Source organism: Mesoplodon densirostris, chromosome 9 (assembly GCF_025265405.1).
Source record: "Mesoplodon densirostris isolate mMesDen1 chromosome 9, mMesDen1 primary haplotype, whole genome shotgun sequence".
In the NCBI taxonomy this organism is placed as follows: domain Eukaryota; kingdom Metazoa; phylum Chordata; class Mammalia; order Artiodactyla; family Ziphiidae; genus Mesoplodon; species Mesoplodon densirostris.
In genome coordinates, this window is record NC_082669.1 from 14363721 (window position 1) to 14381905 (window position 18185).

The 18185-nt window shown below is 35.3% G+C and overlaps 1 protein-coding gene across 1 annotated transcript in view; it reads right to left on the minus strand.

Annotated features, from left to right (window-relative positions):
• Positions 1–18185, minus strand: part of RSBN1L (round spermatid basic protein 1 like) — a 63900-nt gene that overhangs the window by 22438 nt on the left and 23277 nt on the right. The window contains exons 2-3 of the mRNA XM_060107488.1: positions 8735–8851; positions 663–1303 (exon numbers count right to left, since the gene is read on the minus strand). Coding sequence (XP_059963471.1) covers positions 663–1303; positions 8735–8851 — 758 coding nt within the window. The remainder of the gene's footprint in view (positions 1–662; positions 1304–8734; positions 8852–18185) is intronic.

The window sequence follows — 18185 nt, forward strand, 5'->3', positions numbered from 1 at the left end:
CTTTGACCTAAGCAGTCTCTGCTCTGAGAATGAGTAACAATGCACCAGACTTAGATGGGCCTACATTCACTTCCAAGAGCCAGTGGACTGGATTCTGCCTCTGCTTTTAAAATAATCTATATTCTACAACACAGAGAAGGGTAGGAAATAGAAAGCAGCTCAATATATGCACTGGTCTGCTCATTTTCTCACATAATCACATACCTAACTGATAATTCCTTTGTATCACAATATATTTAATAGCCAACATTTATTCAGCACCTTCCACATGATGAATCCAATGCTAAGTAAGCATTAAAGCATTACTGCATAAAGCAAGAAGACCATTTTAAGTGATGTTCAAGTAAGAGAACTATTGTATGGACTGGAAAAATACATAGCAAAATTCATTTCACTTCCAAAATAAATCCACGGTAAAAAGGACAACAGACTCTTAATTATTTCACTGATTTTCTTTCAAAAAAAGAAACCAGATAAATAGAAGCTGAAATTTAACCTCTAGCGTTCACATCAAGAAAGTAATTTATTCTTAATATTCTCAAAAGGTTTTATTATATTCTTATCTTTTTATTTTAAACCTATAGCAAAATGAGGAACAAAGAACAGAAACTTGCCTAAAACATATAATTAAAAGTTAAAATAAAAAAACTAAAACCTCTTACCTGAGCATGAAAATTGGACATAGTTGTTGTCTCTATATCCTTCTTTCCCAATATCTCCATTTTCACTGGTGAATTGGGAAAATTAAATGAAAAGTAGTCTAAAAAATCAGGTAAATAAGTAGCTGCCCCATGAACAATACCCATTACATAGAAAGCTGCAGAGTTCTCGTTTTCACTGAACACCAGACCCACAAACTCTTCTGCAAACCTCTCCATCTCCACAGGAGACAGGTGGGAGAGTTCATTGCTGTAGGCGTGGATAACTGATGCACCTCCATTAGGCTGGTGCTCAATATGAATGAGCTGTTTGAACTCCAAAGTGTCCAACCTTTTGAGGTTGTTCTGAACCCGTGGCTCCTTTAATGAGACAAATGGAAACTCACTGTTCTCTGGAATTTTGGAATCATAGTTCTTGGTATCCAAATTCTTTCCACTGTAATCCTTTATGTTATCATTTAGGATGCCTTTGGCTTCTTGATCTTCAACATCAGACAGCAATCCTGAGCAGATGGTTTGAATAGATTTGCTATACATTTTTGGACGCTTCCGTTTTTCATTCTCTTTGTGTTTCTTTTTCTTCTTCTTCTTTGCCTTCTTAATTTGTAAGTCTTCCACACTTGTTTTTGGTTTCTCCTTCCCACCTGTTGGGAAACAGTTTTTTTGAAACTCTGTATTTTAGTTTCTTTAAAAACCATGCTTTAGGAATTGTTTTATAATAAATAAGCAAAATTCACTCAGAATGAAGTTTATATTTGGGACTTGTTTTACACAGTATTGATAATCATAATTTAGTCAGGTTCTTTCCCTCTCTCTCCACACACACAGGCACACACACACAGAGGAAGCCTTAAGACAAATTATGCCTAGAGTGCATGGTACCATTCTGACCTGTAGCAGATGCTCAATCAGTATTTACTGAAGTAACAAAACAAATGTTTTAGAAAGCATAATCTTCAAATTCTAAATATAGAAAGTCAGAAATGGAAAGCTGAACAAAAGTCAATATGAACAATGCCCTGCAGATGTTTCCCATTGATATATATCATTTTTACTTTAAATTCTTAAAAACTGCATATGTGTCAAGACTTACAAATCATAAAAGGAGAAAAATCCTTGCATAGTGTATCAGCAACAAACATAGAAATTCCTTAGCTTTTTACCATATGTCCTCCTTCGTAAAGTACTCTTTCATCCAAAATGGGCTATGTTAGATCTACTAGAGTCTACAAAGTTTCCAGTGAAGACCTAACAAGGTACCATAAGAGATGACAAAATTAGAATCATTTATCATGTCCTAAGTACAAATGATATCCATGTACTGGTAAATAGAGAAATTTTAAAAAAGAAAGAAAGAAAGAAAAAGACATGGGTCATAGTAAGTATATATATTAATGAGTTTCTGTAACCAAAGGCAAGTAGACCCTGGGCTCAGTAATTCAGAAATCCAAATAAAAGATTAATACACAGAGGCTATACAGCTATAGAATTTAAGTGTACATATATAAACACAACATTATCACAGTTTACTTATTTCTATATGATAAGAAAAATAGAAAAGAGTAAACATCCTCACAAGAAAATATTATGCTTTCTAAGATAATATGAAAAAAGCTATTAAGAACAGTTGAGGAAAGAAGGCATTCACTGTTTCCATCTGTTATTTCACTTTTATAGATAACCTGTCATGAATTAAGTTTTCTCAACCTGCTTCTTTAGCTTAATTCTTCCATCCTCACATATCTCTATTACTCTTTTCTGTCTCTGGTGCATGAGATGTCCTGCCTACTTCCCCAAAATAAGTCCATCCCACCAACTCCAAAACCCTTGCTTAAAGTTCTCTATCCTCTTCTTTTGACCATCAAACTTCTTATAAAAAACTGCAATGCCCAGTGCCTTCCCTTTATTAACTGACCATTATTATCCCTTAAATTCTAGGTGCGCTTCCAGTCTACTCAAATTTACTTTCCCAGAATGTTCATATACCGAATCCAATGATATTCTCTCAAATCACTCTTCCTGATCTCTCCAATGTTTTATGTAATTACCCAACTCATCCTTATTTTTTACTTCCATGATACTACTGCCTTAATTTTTGGTCTAAAAGCCTCATGACTATCTCTCATCCTTAATGAGGGAGCCATATTAATCATTCTATACGTTTTTGTTTTTTTTTTTTTTTTCGGTACGCGGGCCTCTCACTGTTGTGGCCTCTCCCATTGTGGAGCACAGGCTCCAGACGCGCAGGCCCAGCGGCCATGGCTCACGGGCCCAGCTGCTCCGCGGCACGTGGGATCCTCCCGGACCAGGGCACGAACCCGTGTCCCCTGCATCGGCAGGCGGACTCTCAACCACTGCGCCACCAGGGAAGCCCTATACGTTTTATATATTGCTTTGATCATGTTCATCCCTTGACTCAACTGCTTTCAAGGGTTCTCAAATACAACCTCTTCAGTCTGGAATCCAGAGTCAATGCCCTCAAGTACGCCATGCTCTGGTCCAATTTGCACTACTTACAATTTCTTATGAAACATACCTAGTCCTACTTTATCTACTACTGGCAAAGGCATTTCCTTTCCCTAAAATATCCTTGCCCTGCCTAGTACTTACTACTGAACTCTTTCTTACCCATCCTTTAAAGACTACTTGTACATCATCTTCTTCATTTTGTTTTCCCTCATCTTTGTAGTTGGAACTGAAATCACTTCACTCTAAATTCATGTTATTATATATTCTATATCTATGAATATATATGATATGGTCATATAAAGTTATTATTTTTTCATTCATAGGATGCCTGTATAATATATGTCCTTCAGGATACTATATGAGTGAAACAAATAACTTTGATGAATTCAGAGTGAAACACTTTTTTTCACCAATCATCAAATCCCTCCTGGCATGTAGTACACTGCTACAGATAAACATTTAATGACTCCATGAATGCAAAGATTTCTCTCACCAACAGACTACCTGAAGTTTATAGGTTTTTTTCCCTGTCTCCCATTCAGTCAGTTTTTCACCATATGAATACTATCACTAAATCCTAACCCTGAAACAACAACCATAAATATTCTCTCAAGTTCATAGCAATTCTTGAAAAAGGAAAGTTTAATGTTAATAATAAACTATCTCTTCTAAAAATTCGTAAGTATGCAATGGAGACCAAATCGGTATCATTATGAAAAGCAAAACTAAAAATCTGTCAGCATTATTGATTATGCAGGTTTGCAAAGTCATAAAATGCAACCCTTAATAAAGTGTTAATTTTCGAGTCTACATGTAAGTAGTTTTAAAATATATTAACAAATTCATACTTGCTACCCAGGTATAAACTATCAAAACATCAGATTCAGGTTAAAATCTTAGGAAAAAATTAATAATAAAAAGTTAAAACAGGGAGTTAATCAAAATGAAAGATAAAAGAGGTTTATATTCAATATATATAAGTAAAATCCAAATGAGTCAAGCAAAAAAGACAGTAGTGTATTAAAAAACAGGACTTAAAGTTTAACAGGCTTAGGTATAATTAATAACTAAACTGGAAATACATGTAAAATTGTACAAATTAAATGGTTTGCCAAAATAAGCAGAATTTCATTTGAATGAAAATATAAGCTTAATATCCTATTATATTTACAACTAACACATTTTTTAAAGTTAAAATAGTAAATATCCAGTCATGTTACTTTAAAATAAAATAGGTACAACAGTCTATCTATTTCTTAGTCACAAGGACGGATGAAAACAGTAGTAGTATAATAGAAACTGAAAATTACAAACTAATAAGAAATTAGTCAAGAGACTGTTATATTGAGCATCAAGTAATTAAACTTCCATGACAAACTACTCTGTAATTAAATACTAAAGTGAGCACAGTGTGCAGAAAAGAGTTAAACATAACACACCTGAGACTGCTACCCTTAGGCCTGCTTGCAAGGGTGGCCTCTGGCTGGTATCTGAGAACTTGTATTTTGGGAAGGTTACTACCATTCCCTGATAAGAGTGGCTCACTGTACCTAAACTGTTTGTGCCAACAATATAGTTTATGTTGAACACCTGTTTTCCTTCTGGAATTTTGCTACATGCTACACAGGGGGTGCCTATGTGACCAGCTCCCAGTAGAAACCCTGACTATTGAGTTTCTAATGAGCTTCCCTGGTAGACAACATCTCACACATTTTATCACAATTCACTGCTGGAAGAATTAAGTGCATCCTTTGTGACTCCACTAGGAGGGGACTCTTGAAACCTTGTGCCTAGCTTCCTCCAGAAATCGCCACATGTGCCTTTTCTCCTTACTGATTTTACTTTGTATCCTCCACTATAATAAATCACAGCCATGAGTACAAATTTATGCTGAGTCTTGTGAGTCCTCCCAGCAAATCATCAAACCTGGGGGTAGTCTTAGGGATCCCCCCTCAATGGGTACAGGTAAAATGCATTCTTTACATTTAAATCAAATCAAGGCACTAGCCTTTACTAGGTAATTTATTTTTAAGTTTTATACAATCTCTCAGTCATTTAATGTCTTGGAATGATACATGAAATGCAACAGATACATGTAGGAAATTTTTAAATACTTAAGGAGATAAGATCATTTTGAATACTGATGTTTTTCTCTTATACTAAAAGGTATTTAAAGTACATATGTACTCTAAATTCATAATTCTTCAAACAGAGCCCAATAAATCAGAACTGTAGTGTTTTTTTTTAAAGGATCCTGGTGAATACCCAAAACGGAAAGAACTGCTAAGTAATTTGGACCCTCAAAAAGTATAAAAGTATAAGGTTGATGGGAGACCCTCCCCCCAAAGATCCACAGACATATGCACAGTGGACCTCAAACACACACACATACACACACACACACCAAGCAGACACACACATGCACAGATAGCCAAAGAGAGAATCTGACAAAGAGAAATGGAGACACACACACAGTCAGAAGAAAGAGGCACTCATACAGAGACAGAAAAAACCACACACACAAACAGATAAAAAAACCAGCATGCGTTGTTAATGGCAAATTATTTTTTTTAAATCTTTAAAAATCACAAAATCACTGGAATTAATTTCCACTCCTAACCTTAGTATATTTTTAGTGTTAATAAAGGAAAAATAAAGGTTGCCCAGAAATACTGGATATGATTTCATATCTAATATGGGAAGTTATATATATATTATATATATATACATATAAAATTCCATTATCATACACAGAAACAAAGCAGTAATTAGTTTAGCTATTTTCAACCTTTGGTCTTTGGGGAATGACTTTCCTTTTTTGGCACAGCAACATCTTCGCTCCTCCTGTCATGAATTACCTACCTGTGACCTTTAGTACACTTCCAATAACCTTGAACACTGGCTTCTTTTCATCCCCTTTCTACCTGCTCGCCAGCAAGCTTCGCTGATATGTTATAATGATAAAATTTACTCTCAAGAATATTATAATCATAACATCCATGTTCTCACACCTTATCAATAAACAACATAAAATGGCTGAAACACATAAGTATACTCAGAAAAAGTAGTTGGTAGATATTAGATATAAAAGGATGAGCTAAATAAGCTTATGTTTCCAACATTATTTGCTTCTAATAAAGCAAACTCCTATTTTATCAGTGAAAAACATTTACAACATTTCTGCATTAATAAAACATTTCTGGCATGTATATAATCATGTATATATTTCTAGTCATAACGCAGTTTTTAATGAAAATGTGGAAGAAATAAGACTGGTGTGGAGTAAGAGTTAGTTACTTTATTTTTTTCCCTCTTTAAAAAAAAAAATTTTTTTTTTTTGGCCGTGCCCCGCAGCATGCGGGATCTTAGTTCCTGGACTAGGATCAAACCATGCCCCCTGCAATGCAAGCACAGACTCTTAACCACTGGGCCACCAGGGAAGTCCCATGGAGTAAGAGTTAGCATCTACTGTCAGATATTCAAGTGTCATCACCAATCGATCAATGCCTGCGTCTGCCATAGCTTGCAATGTTAGCATTATCAGAAGGAGAAAATTTTAAGGAGAGAATAAAAGTTGAAAGTCATAAACGAAAAAGGGACATAAAGTAGTAAATAATAGGATACTTACTGCCCCCACCTAACTGATTCTCTTGTTGCTCCAGGACACCAATAACAAAGGATGCCTTTCCCTGATCATAAGGCTCACTTGGGAAATGGCCGGCCACACAAGCAAACAAATTGTTTTTGCCGGATAGTAACAATAGCTAACCCTTACTCAGTGCTTACCATGGGACAGGCACAATTTCTCAAATTAATCATGTTTTTATTCATTTAATTATCTATATACTACCCACTAGGAGGGGAGATAGTTTTGTCATTGTTTTTAATCACAAGAGTTAATCTTTCATATGTGTTTATAAGTAACATTCAGAGCTATTTATTGAATACCTGTGGGCTAGACAACTGTACTTGGCACTTCCCCCTTACTTTACCTCATTTAATCTCCGCAACCCTGTAAGACAGTAACTAAATTATTATTTACCTCCAATTTACAGTAAATAGATTTTCCTATGGTCATCCCAAAGGTCACCAATTTATTTCCAAATCTATCTCTTTTTTTTCCCCTCTATCATCACTAGGTTTCAGTTTAGCTCGGTTCAAAATACCTCTTAAATTTTTCAATTACTTCAAAGTCAAGGTTACCACTGTATATTACTGGAAAATCTCCACTTTTTAGGTTATTTAAAATTCTACTTGCATATGTAATTAGGTTCACATACTTCACATTAATGGTATGTTAGGAATCTAACATTCAACCAAGTGACAGGAATTTACTGTACTGTACAAATCACTGTACAAACGGATAACAAAATGACTATGTGACTAAACCAATAAAAAATGACTATTTGACTAAACCAAGAGGGTAAAGATAAGAAAACATTTCAAGTGTTAATCATTAGCTGCTGTGGAGCAGTAGTGTGATTATATTGCTGCCTCAAAGGCTTACAGTCTATTTAGACAACACAGATAAAACACACTGGCAAAAAAAATAGAACAAAAGGACCATGAGCATTCACCAAGTAGCCATCAACTTAAGCTCTGACATGTTTCTTCAAGGTCAAAATAATTTTATAGAAAATAAAGTTCTGACAAGTAGAAAATAGAGCTTAGACAAAGTGCCACCAAAGAACATCTGGAAACATGACAAAGAATGGAATGAAATTATAGAATCTAATACTGTTTACCTTAAATAATATAAATTAACCAGTAATTTCATTGCACTTACAGTGCTATGGCCTTTTCTCCCTTATGTAGATAGAAAGGCTTATCCACACATAAATTCAATATGAAATGAATCAAAGTCAACGTGTTCTGATCCACAAATTATTAACTTGATGACGCAGCAAATGAATTTGCTAGCTATCTAGCAACCAAATGCCACCGATTCTTCTTACCTTGCTATCTAAGTGAATTTAAAACTATCCTTCTATCACAGATTCTCTCTGGAAAAGTTCAGATTTATTGACAGGATTTATATTATTACCTCACCATCCACCCCTATGTATAAACAACAACTAAAAATAGTTGTAATGAGAAAAAAACAGGGAACAAAAAGAGGATATTCTTAAGCATGCAAGAAACATACAGTAAAACAGTACACCTTCTTATTTAGCTCAGAGTAAAATGCTCCCTCTAAATCCCAGACTATGCTATGGTGATTATCATCAAATATTGGTAAGATCACTTCCTCCACCATACCCATCATGCTAAAAATTTCTTTAGCCTTTTATTTTAGATTATCTAAATATGGATAAAGACTAGTAATATAAACACAGAGTTAGATAACCTATTTTCAAATAATTTAAGGAACCTAATAATTACCTTTACTACTTTCTAATAACTCACTAAATAAATATACTAAAGACATATTACTACACAGATTAGAAAACCCCACTACTATATTTACTTTTCATAGTCTGACCACAAATGTTTATTCCCAGCAAAATTCAGCACCAAATAACATTTCTTATTTTAATCACTAAGCCAATACATATATACTGAACAATATAACACAGTACAACTGAAATCACTTAATATAAACTTACTTTTCAGCAAAATCTTTACTTCTCCATTTTCTTTCTTGATCTCATTCATTACTTTATGCTTCTTTTTTTCTCTCTCCTTTTCTTTATCTCTTTCTTTAATTTTGTCTTTGATTTTATCTAAAAGACAAAATAAATATTTAAAACTATTTTAAAATTTTATTTTATTCATGAACTACAGTGAAATTTCTAGAATTACAACACACCAAGAAAATCAGAATGAAAAACAAACATGCCTTTTTTTCTTTCTCTAAGGTTTTAGTTATTTATAAATTTCCTTTCATATATTGAACACTGGAATACATAATACCTCATAAACTATCAAAATTTATCACAACACATTTTATTCTAAAGATTATTCTTTACATACTTCATATCCAATACAGCATCAAACTAACTTCAAATCACTTAAAATAAGTGGCTAACTTTAATCATGAGAGTAAACTACAACGGAAAAGGGGCTAATTTTGAAGCTGGGCATATCTGCATTGGTTAACATAACACTGGAAAAAATACTCATTCTCAATATTCTAATATGTAAAATAATGGTTGATATCTTTCTCATGGGTTACTACAAGGACTAAATGAAGAAAGATATAAAATGACTACCCAGAGCCTGGTACATATATAAGACTAGATGTTAGTTCCCTTATACTTGCACCTTTTAAAAAAGATATGACTGACACGTCTAACTGGTGATATTATGATATTAAAATAAAGGGTATAGGAACTCTAAGAATCATTGACCTGCATTCTAAAAATTCAAACTTTGTGTGTATAAAATTATTCGATGTCCTTTTAGTTATTATTGTTCAATCAAGCTCCTATGCACCCAGCAAAAGACAAAACGTAGAGGAGAATTTTAAAATAGTGATGAAATCCTTGTCTTCAAAAACCTTACTACTGATAACAAAGCTATGATGGAAACACAAAAAACTGCAAAAAGCCTGTAATGTAACACCCGAGATTATATAACATATATGCCAATTGCATAATTTCTTAAAATCTCTCCTTACTTCTCTTTCTATAAATACTACCCTAAGTTCAGGTCCTAGTCACCTAATGTTTAGATTACTGTCTAGATTAGCACTGTCAAACAGAAATATAATGGTTACCACATACGTAAATTTAAATTTTCTAGTAGTCACATTAGAAACAAAACAAAACTAGTGAAATTAATTTTAATAATATTTTATTTAGCCAATATATCTAAAACATCATTTCAACATGGAAGCAATACTAAAAAATTACTGAGATAGTTTACATTCCTTTTTTCATAATAAGACTTCAAATTCCAGTCTATATTTTACACTTACGGCACATTTCAATTCAAAGTAGCTCAACTTTAACTGTTCAAAAGCCACATGAGGACTTCCCTGGTGGCACAGTGGTTAAGAATCCACCTGCCAGTGCAGGAGACACAGGTTCGAGCCCTGGTCCGGGAAGATCCCACATGCTGCGGAGCAACTAAGCCCATGCGCCACAACTACTGAGCCTGCGCTCTAGAGCTGACAAGCCACAACTACTGAGCCCACGTGCCACAACTACTGAAGCCCGCTCACCTAGAGTCCATGCTCCGCAACAAGAGAAGCCACCACAATGAGAAGCCTGCGCACCGCAACAAAGAGCAGCCCCCGCTCGCTACAACTAGAGAAAGCCCGCGTGCAGCAACGAAGACCCAACACAGCCAAAAATTAAATAAATTAATTAAATAAAAAAAAAAAAAGACATGAGTCTAGGGGCTACCATACTGAACGACTCTCCAAACTACTTAACTAGATAATTCTCAAAAAAGTTAAATCTACGTATTTAATAAACATTTTAAAACTTATTAATTAAAAAAACACAAATTCAAATAAGATATTTTCACCTATCAAATTGACAAAGTGCTTTTTTTAAAGTGATAACACTCAAAGCAGATGAGAGGACAGTTGATGGCTGAGCAAACCAAAACAGGGATTCACTGACTTAACAAATACGCATTGCTGAGTATAAGAAAAAGTTAGGGATACAGAGATGAAACAGCTAGATAAAGTCCTCATATGTTCATATACAACTTACTCTAAAATTCTAAAATAGATTAAGCTGTTCTCACACTTCAGACTGGCTCACTACTCTTACTTTTTGGTGTTTTAAAGTCCTTGAAAACATGTCATAGTCTGTAATCCAGCCATAAAATGTCACTACAAATAGCTGGAGCTCAAACACATATATAAGTTAATATTGCCTTAAGTAGCTACACATTTTTAAGTGAACTAGTTATATATCATTAATCACAACTGAAGAAAATAGTCATCTGAAATGTCTCCGCATTTCTTTTCCCTATTATCCCTATTAATCTTATTAACCTAAAAGTATTATTTCAATAATTATTAAACTTTTAAAAGTTTATTAAAGTATAATATACATACAGAAAAAAGCACGTAAGTACACAGCTCAATTTTCACAAAAATGAACAGCACCCAGAACCCATCTCAGGTATCCCCTTCCAGTCTTTATTATGCAGCACTGCTAAGGGTACCCACGATCCTGACTTCTAACCCCACAGATTAAAATAACTATAGAATTTTAATGACATATATAAAGAATATGATACACTATAAACCTACCACAGTCACAAAACAATTTTTTTCAGAATAAAATTAAACTAGTTTCTCAGGAAATAAAACTATAATATGACCCAATTTTTATAGACTTTATTTATAAATATACTTATTTATAGACATTATAGACTTTATTTTTTAGAGTAGTTTTAGGTTCCCAGCAAAATGGAACAGAAGACAGAGATTTCTCATATATACCTCCTGCCTCTACACATCACAATTTTTTAAAATTTATAATTAATATACACATTCAGAAAACAGACTGAAAGATAATAGTGCAAATCATTAAAAGCCATTACTTTTATTTTTTAACATCTTTATTGGAGTATAACTGCTTTACAATGGTGTGTTAGTTTCTGCTTTATAACAAATTGAATCAGCTATACATATACATATATCCCCATATCTCCTCCCTCTTGCATCTCCCTCCCACCCTCCCTAACCCACCCCTCTAGGTGGTCACAAAGCACAGAGCTGATCTCTCTGTGCTATGTGGCTGCTTCCCACTAGCTATCTATTTTACATTTGGTAGTGTGTGTATGTCCATGCCACTCTCTCACTTTGTTCCAGCTTATCCTTCCCCCTCCCCGTGTCCATTCTCTACGTCTGCATCTTTGTTCCTGTCCTGCCTCTAGGTTCTTCAGAACCTTTTTATTTTTTAGATTCCATATATATGTGTTAGCATACGGTATTTGTTTTTCTCTTTCTGACTTACTTCACTCTGTATGACAGTCTCTAGGTCCATCCACCTCACTACAAATAACTCAATTTCATTTCTCTTTGTAAGCCATTACTTTTAAGTGGCAAAAAGTTTCTAAGTTTCTGCAATAGGAGCATATTAGTTTTGTAATACAGGAAAGGGGGTCTTGAAATATGCCTTTCAAGTATGGTATTAAATAGTTCAAGTAAAAATAAGTTGAAGGTGTGAAGTCATTATACAAAAAACACCTATGGAAACAAAAACAGTGGCATAGTCAAGGCTATAAGAGTGACTGACGACATAACTGCATTTACCTCCTACCCTATACTACACCCAAAACCTTCAAAGCAAAGGAAGCAAAAACAAATCAGTCTATATATACAAAGTAGAAAAGCATTTCTTTCTCTTTTTCTTTTTTTTAAACAAAGACTTTATATTTTTTGGCTGCGTCGGGTCTTAGTTGTGGTACGTGGGTTTCTCTCTAGTTGTGGCCTGAAGGGTTTTCTCTCTCTAGTTGTGGCACCGGAGCTCCAGAGAGCATGGGCTCTGTAGTTTGTGGCACGCAGGCTCTCTAGCTGAGGCCATAACAAGTCAGAACCCCACTGTCTATAAAACCTCAAGTCTGCTGCTACCACACTGTCATGCATTCATACTTATAAAAGCCACTTCGAGGTCTTTTCACAAGGAAAAGACTCCCTGGCATCAAGTTTACAGTTATACATTGTTCTTTAACAAGTGTCATTCTTAGTTTTTACTTCTTCTCATGACCATGAATTTGTAGTTTTATCCTTCATGATTTAATCTAAGGCTTGGAAAGAATTTCTAGCTCATCTTTCCATCACAATTCTTAGGATAAAAGTGAGAATTATTCCACCATAAAAACAACAAATTATCTGTTTTGAAAAGCCCAATTTGACATAAGGACACTCTTTATTTGACAATAAAAGGGGAATAGGGGACAGACAGAACACAGATGCTAAGAGACCCATGATACGGTTTGAATTTAAAGATGCAAAAGGAATCTAAGAATGGAGGGAAAGAGAAGGAATAAATAAGTCATTATCAACTCACAACATACTTTAAATTATATATGTGGAAAAACACACATGGGCTAAAGACATACCTATACGGAGAAGTTAAGATATAAAAAAGAAAGCTGATGAAAATAATTTCAAACAAAATATAAATGGGATTTTCAAATATATGGTCAACTTATGATTTAGCAGTATATGCCACAAATGCATCAATGTAACACGTATTTCACTCACCCAATACATTTCTATTGAGCATTTACGAGTATGAGATAAAAATGAGTAATAGTGCTGCACTAAAGAATCTTAAAATCGACAAGGTACCAGTTGATTCTTACTATAAGTACCACTTTGGAAACCAGTTCTTAAAGAACAAAATAAATTTTTTCATCTGATTATAATAAAATTCACTTGTCTCCACAAGTATTAGTGTCATTATAATAATGTAGGGATGAAAAAACACACACACACAAGTATTATATGAACTGCTCCAATAAGAAAGCAAAACATAAAAAGCTTTGTGAATACTTTTAAGAGACTGATCAAATAATACATCAACAAACCATTCATCTGGAATCTTCAGAATTAATTCACAGATTTCCAGATAACAGGAGATTGCCACCCATTTTTTTAACAGTTCTAATTACTTTAAAAAATGTACTACAGGGCTTCCCTGGTGGCGCAGTGGTTGCAAGTCCGCCTGCCGATGCAGGGGACACGGGTTCGTGCCCCGGTCCGGGAGGATCCCACATGCTGCGGAGCAGCTGGGCCCGTGAGCCATGGCCGCTGAGCCTGCGCGTCCGGAGCCTGTGCTCCGCAACGGGAGAGGGTACAACAGTGAGAGGCCCGCGTACCGCAAAAAAATAAAAAAATAAAAAAATGTACTACATACATCCCTGCTTTCAAAAATATAATTTACTCTTTTCATTTTGACAAAAATTTTAACTCGCACTGTCATACTCATATTGACCTCAAAAACAGAAGAAAAAATTAACTGTTCAAAACTAAATAGCAGCTGAGAATCATTTCACTTTTATTGACTCAGCTGTCTCTTACCACTCCAGGTAAAAGAGGTGATAGTTCTAACTTCTGGCAGTCACTGATAGGCTCATTCTCATTTGTTCTGTGCTAAGAAACTAGACCAGGTCCATTGTGCTGGAATACAGCAAGCAGGTTCTCTATCTCACACCATATTCTAGTTAGTTACAAACATATCTTTCTTCTTAGCATCATTCCTGACCCAACCAGTGTACATTCCTTGAGGGTAGAGAAGGCTCTCCCTCAGTAAATGCTTGCTCAATGCAAGAAACAAGTCCTGTAATAAAGGGAGAAATTACTGTTATTTTCTACACTACATCATGACTTTCTCTCCGGTAAGGTGCTCTAGGTTGATCTTTGTTAATCCTTCCTTCTTTTCCATGGCAAGGAAGGGAATTCTTAGTCCTGAAAGCCTTTCAGTAGTAGTTCTTCAAATGTATATCCCTTTTCTAACTGACCTGGTCATTTCTGACACACAGTTCTAAGATTTAATAAAGCTATTCCTCCAGTAACAGTAGGGATCCAAAATTTTTCCAGGTAAGTCTCAATAATGACAAATAATTTTCCCCAAAAGACAGTGGGCTGATTTCTTTTTTATACAGAGTTCTTTTTATATAAAGAACTTTCACAATTTACCACCAAAAAAAAGAAAAAATTAAAAATAGAAAAATAGGGCTTCCCTGGTGGCGCAGTGGTTGAGAGTCCGCCTGCCAGTGCAGGGGACACGGGTTCGTGCCCCGGTCCGGGAAGATCCCACATGCTGCGGTGCGGCTGGGACCGTGAGCCATGGCCGCTGGACCTGCGCGTCTGGAGCCTGTGCTCTGCAACGGGAGAGGCCACAGCGGTGAGAGGCCCGCGTACCGCAAAAATAAAAATAAATAAATAAAAATAAAATAAAATTTTAAAAAGAAAATTAAAAAATAGTAAATAGGAAAAGATACAAAGGACACAAAACAAGCAAATTTCAAAGAATGCTAATGTCAAACATGAAAAAAATCTCAATTAAAATAACATGAAATCATTTCTTCACCTATCAAATTGACCATTTTTATTGAGATATCACTGACAAACAGCACTGAATAAGTTTAACGTGTATACAGCATAATGATCTGACTTACATATAGGACGAACTGATTACCACAGTAAGTTTAGTGAATATCCATCATCTTACATGGACACAAAATTTTTAAAAAGACCATTTTTCTTAAAAATAACAGTAACCGGGCTTCCCTGGTGGCGCAGTGGTTGCGAGTCCGCCTGCCGATGCAGGGGACACGGGTTCGTGCCCCGGTCCGGGAAGATCCCACATGCCACGGAGCGGCTAGGCCCATGAGCCATGGCCACTGAGCCTGCGTGTCCAGAGCCTATGCTCCACAATGGGAGAGGCCACAACAGCGAGAGGACCACGTACCGCAGAAAAAAAAAAAAAACAGTAACCAGTGCTGCTTGGCAAAGGTGAAGCGAAATAGGCACTTCTACACAGTGATGAGCATAAACTGATAGTCTTTACTGGAGAGCAATTTAACAGTATGTTGGAAAAATATTAAAACTCATCATTCCTTTGATCCCACAATTCCACAACTAAGATTAATAAAAAGAAAACCAAGCCTGCACAACAATACACATACAACGGTCTTCATCCCACATTATTTTTAACAGTGAAAAACTGTAAATAACAAATGTTTAATAATGAAGACTGGTTCGATAAATTTGGTTATATTCAGAAATGGAAAATTATGAAGCCATTAAAAATCATGTTTAAATAACAGTTAACGTCATGGGGGAAATGTTCATGATATGTTAGATGAAAACTGCAAGTTGATATATGTAAATGTAAATCTATAAAAGGATCCCACATTTGACATATATATGTATACTTTGTGTATATATATAAACACACACACACACATTTATGTGTATACATCTGTATATGTATATGTATGTATACACACACACATACGCACATACAGGGATCTTAAAACAACGGAAATTGTTTAAAAGTTTATGTAAGAAACAGTTGGACTTCCCAGTTCTCCCACCCTCACCCCAAACATTCAAGTGATCATTTCAATCTCACCCTTTAAGACAAACAGTGAAACTTTCATTTTCTGGAGGAACTGAACAGGCCTTAAGGCTCAGGTACCCTAGGCAAGGCAAAGACAAGCTGATTGTACTTCCCTAAAATACTCAAGCTGAATTGAATCAGGAAATTTAAAGAACAAGAACTTTTAAAAATTAAAAATACAATAGCAAAACTGAAAGGCTTAATTAAAAGGTTGGAAGAGATAAAGTTTAGATAATCTTCCAAAAAGCAGAGCAACAAGACAAAGAAGTGAAAAATAGCAAAAAATAAGGCAACACAAAGGATCTATTCAGGAGATCTAATATCAAATTAACTGAAATTTCAGAAAAAGAAAACTGCATAAGGAAGAAAAATATAAACAAACAAACAAACAAATAAATAATTCCCATAAAAGATCAGTCTCCAGAATGAAGATTCTTCAAGGGATGAGTACAAACAATGGACTTCACCATTGTAGCCCCTCTGGCCCCAAACACACCAGGCACACCCTCATGAAATTTCAGTACACTGGGGATAAAGAAAAGATCTTAAAAGCCTCCAGAAGAAGGGGAAAAAAAAAAAAAAAAGATCGCATATAAAAGATCAGGTAACAGTGTGGAACTGGACTCCGTCAGTGCAACAGTAGACGCTAGAAAGTAATACAGCGGTGACTTCAAAATTCGTAATGAAAATACTTTTTAACCTAGAATTCTAAAATCTGCCAAACTATCAAGCATGATGGAAGACATTTTCAGACAAGCTAAAGTTCAAAATTTTTTACCACACATGCATCCTTTCGGAGGAAGTTACACGAGGACATGCTAAGTAAAGGAGTAAACAAAGAAGCAAGAAGACATGAGACCCAGGAAACACGGGACTCAGAGCACAGGAGAGCAACACAAGAAAATATCAGTATGAAAGCTGTGCAGCTGGCTTAAAGGGTAACAGTTCAGGTCGAAACACAGGAATGGAGAACTGCAGAAACAAGGCCCCCCAGGAATAAAGGGGAATGGCCAGATTACCTCTTATCACACAACAGAGAATAAGACAGAAAATGAAGTAATAAGTATATATGTAAATGAAAAAGAGAGGCAATTTTTAGCTACATGAAAACCAAGAAAGCCATAGAGAAAAGGATCTCTGATCTGCACTGAACAGTATTTACAAAGTCACAATAAGCCCTGATTATTGCTTCAACCAAGGTTTATGAAATTATTAGAGATAGGAAAGAAGCTAAATTATAAAAGTGCTAAATTCTTATTTATCTTAACAAGAATGCAATATATGTCTAAAACTGATGGATTCAAAAATAAAAGGCAGTATGAGCATTTTATTTAGAAATTTGGAATTAAAAGGAGATGAGAATTAAGAATTATAGCCAGGGGAGGGATGGATAGGGAGTTTGGATTAGCAGATGCAAATTATTATAAACAGAATGGATAAACAACAAGGTCCTACTGTATAGCACAGGGAACTATATTCAGTAGCCTGCAATAAGCCATAATGGAAAAGAATATGAAAAAGAATATATATGTGTATATATATATATTTATGTATACCTGAATCACTTTGCTGTACAATGGAAATTAACACAACGTTGTAAATCAACTATACTTCAATAAAATAAATTTTTAAAAAAAGAGTTACAGGGCTTCCCTGGTGGTGCACTGGTTAAGAATCCTCCTGCCAGTGCCGGAGACACTGGTTCGAGCCCTGGTACGGGAAGATCCCACATGCCGTGGAGCAACTAAGCCCATACACCACAACTACTGAGCCTGTGCTCTAGAGCCCGCAAGTCAAAACTACTGAGCCCACGTGCCACAACTACTGAAGCCCGTGCGCCTAGAGGCCATGCTCCGCAATAAGAGAGGCCATGCTCCGCAATAAGAGAAGCCATGGCAATGAGAAGCCTGTGCACCACAAAGAAGAGCAGCCACCGCTTGCCGCAACCAGAGAAGGCCCACGCACAGCAACAAAGACCCAATGCAGCCAAAAATAAATAAATAAATATATTTAAAAA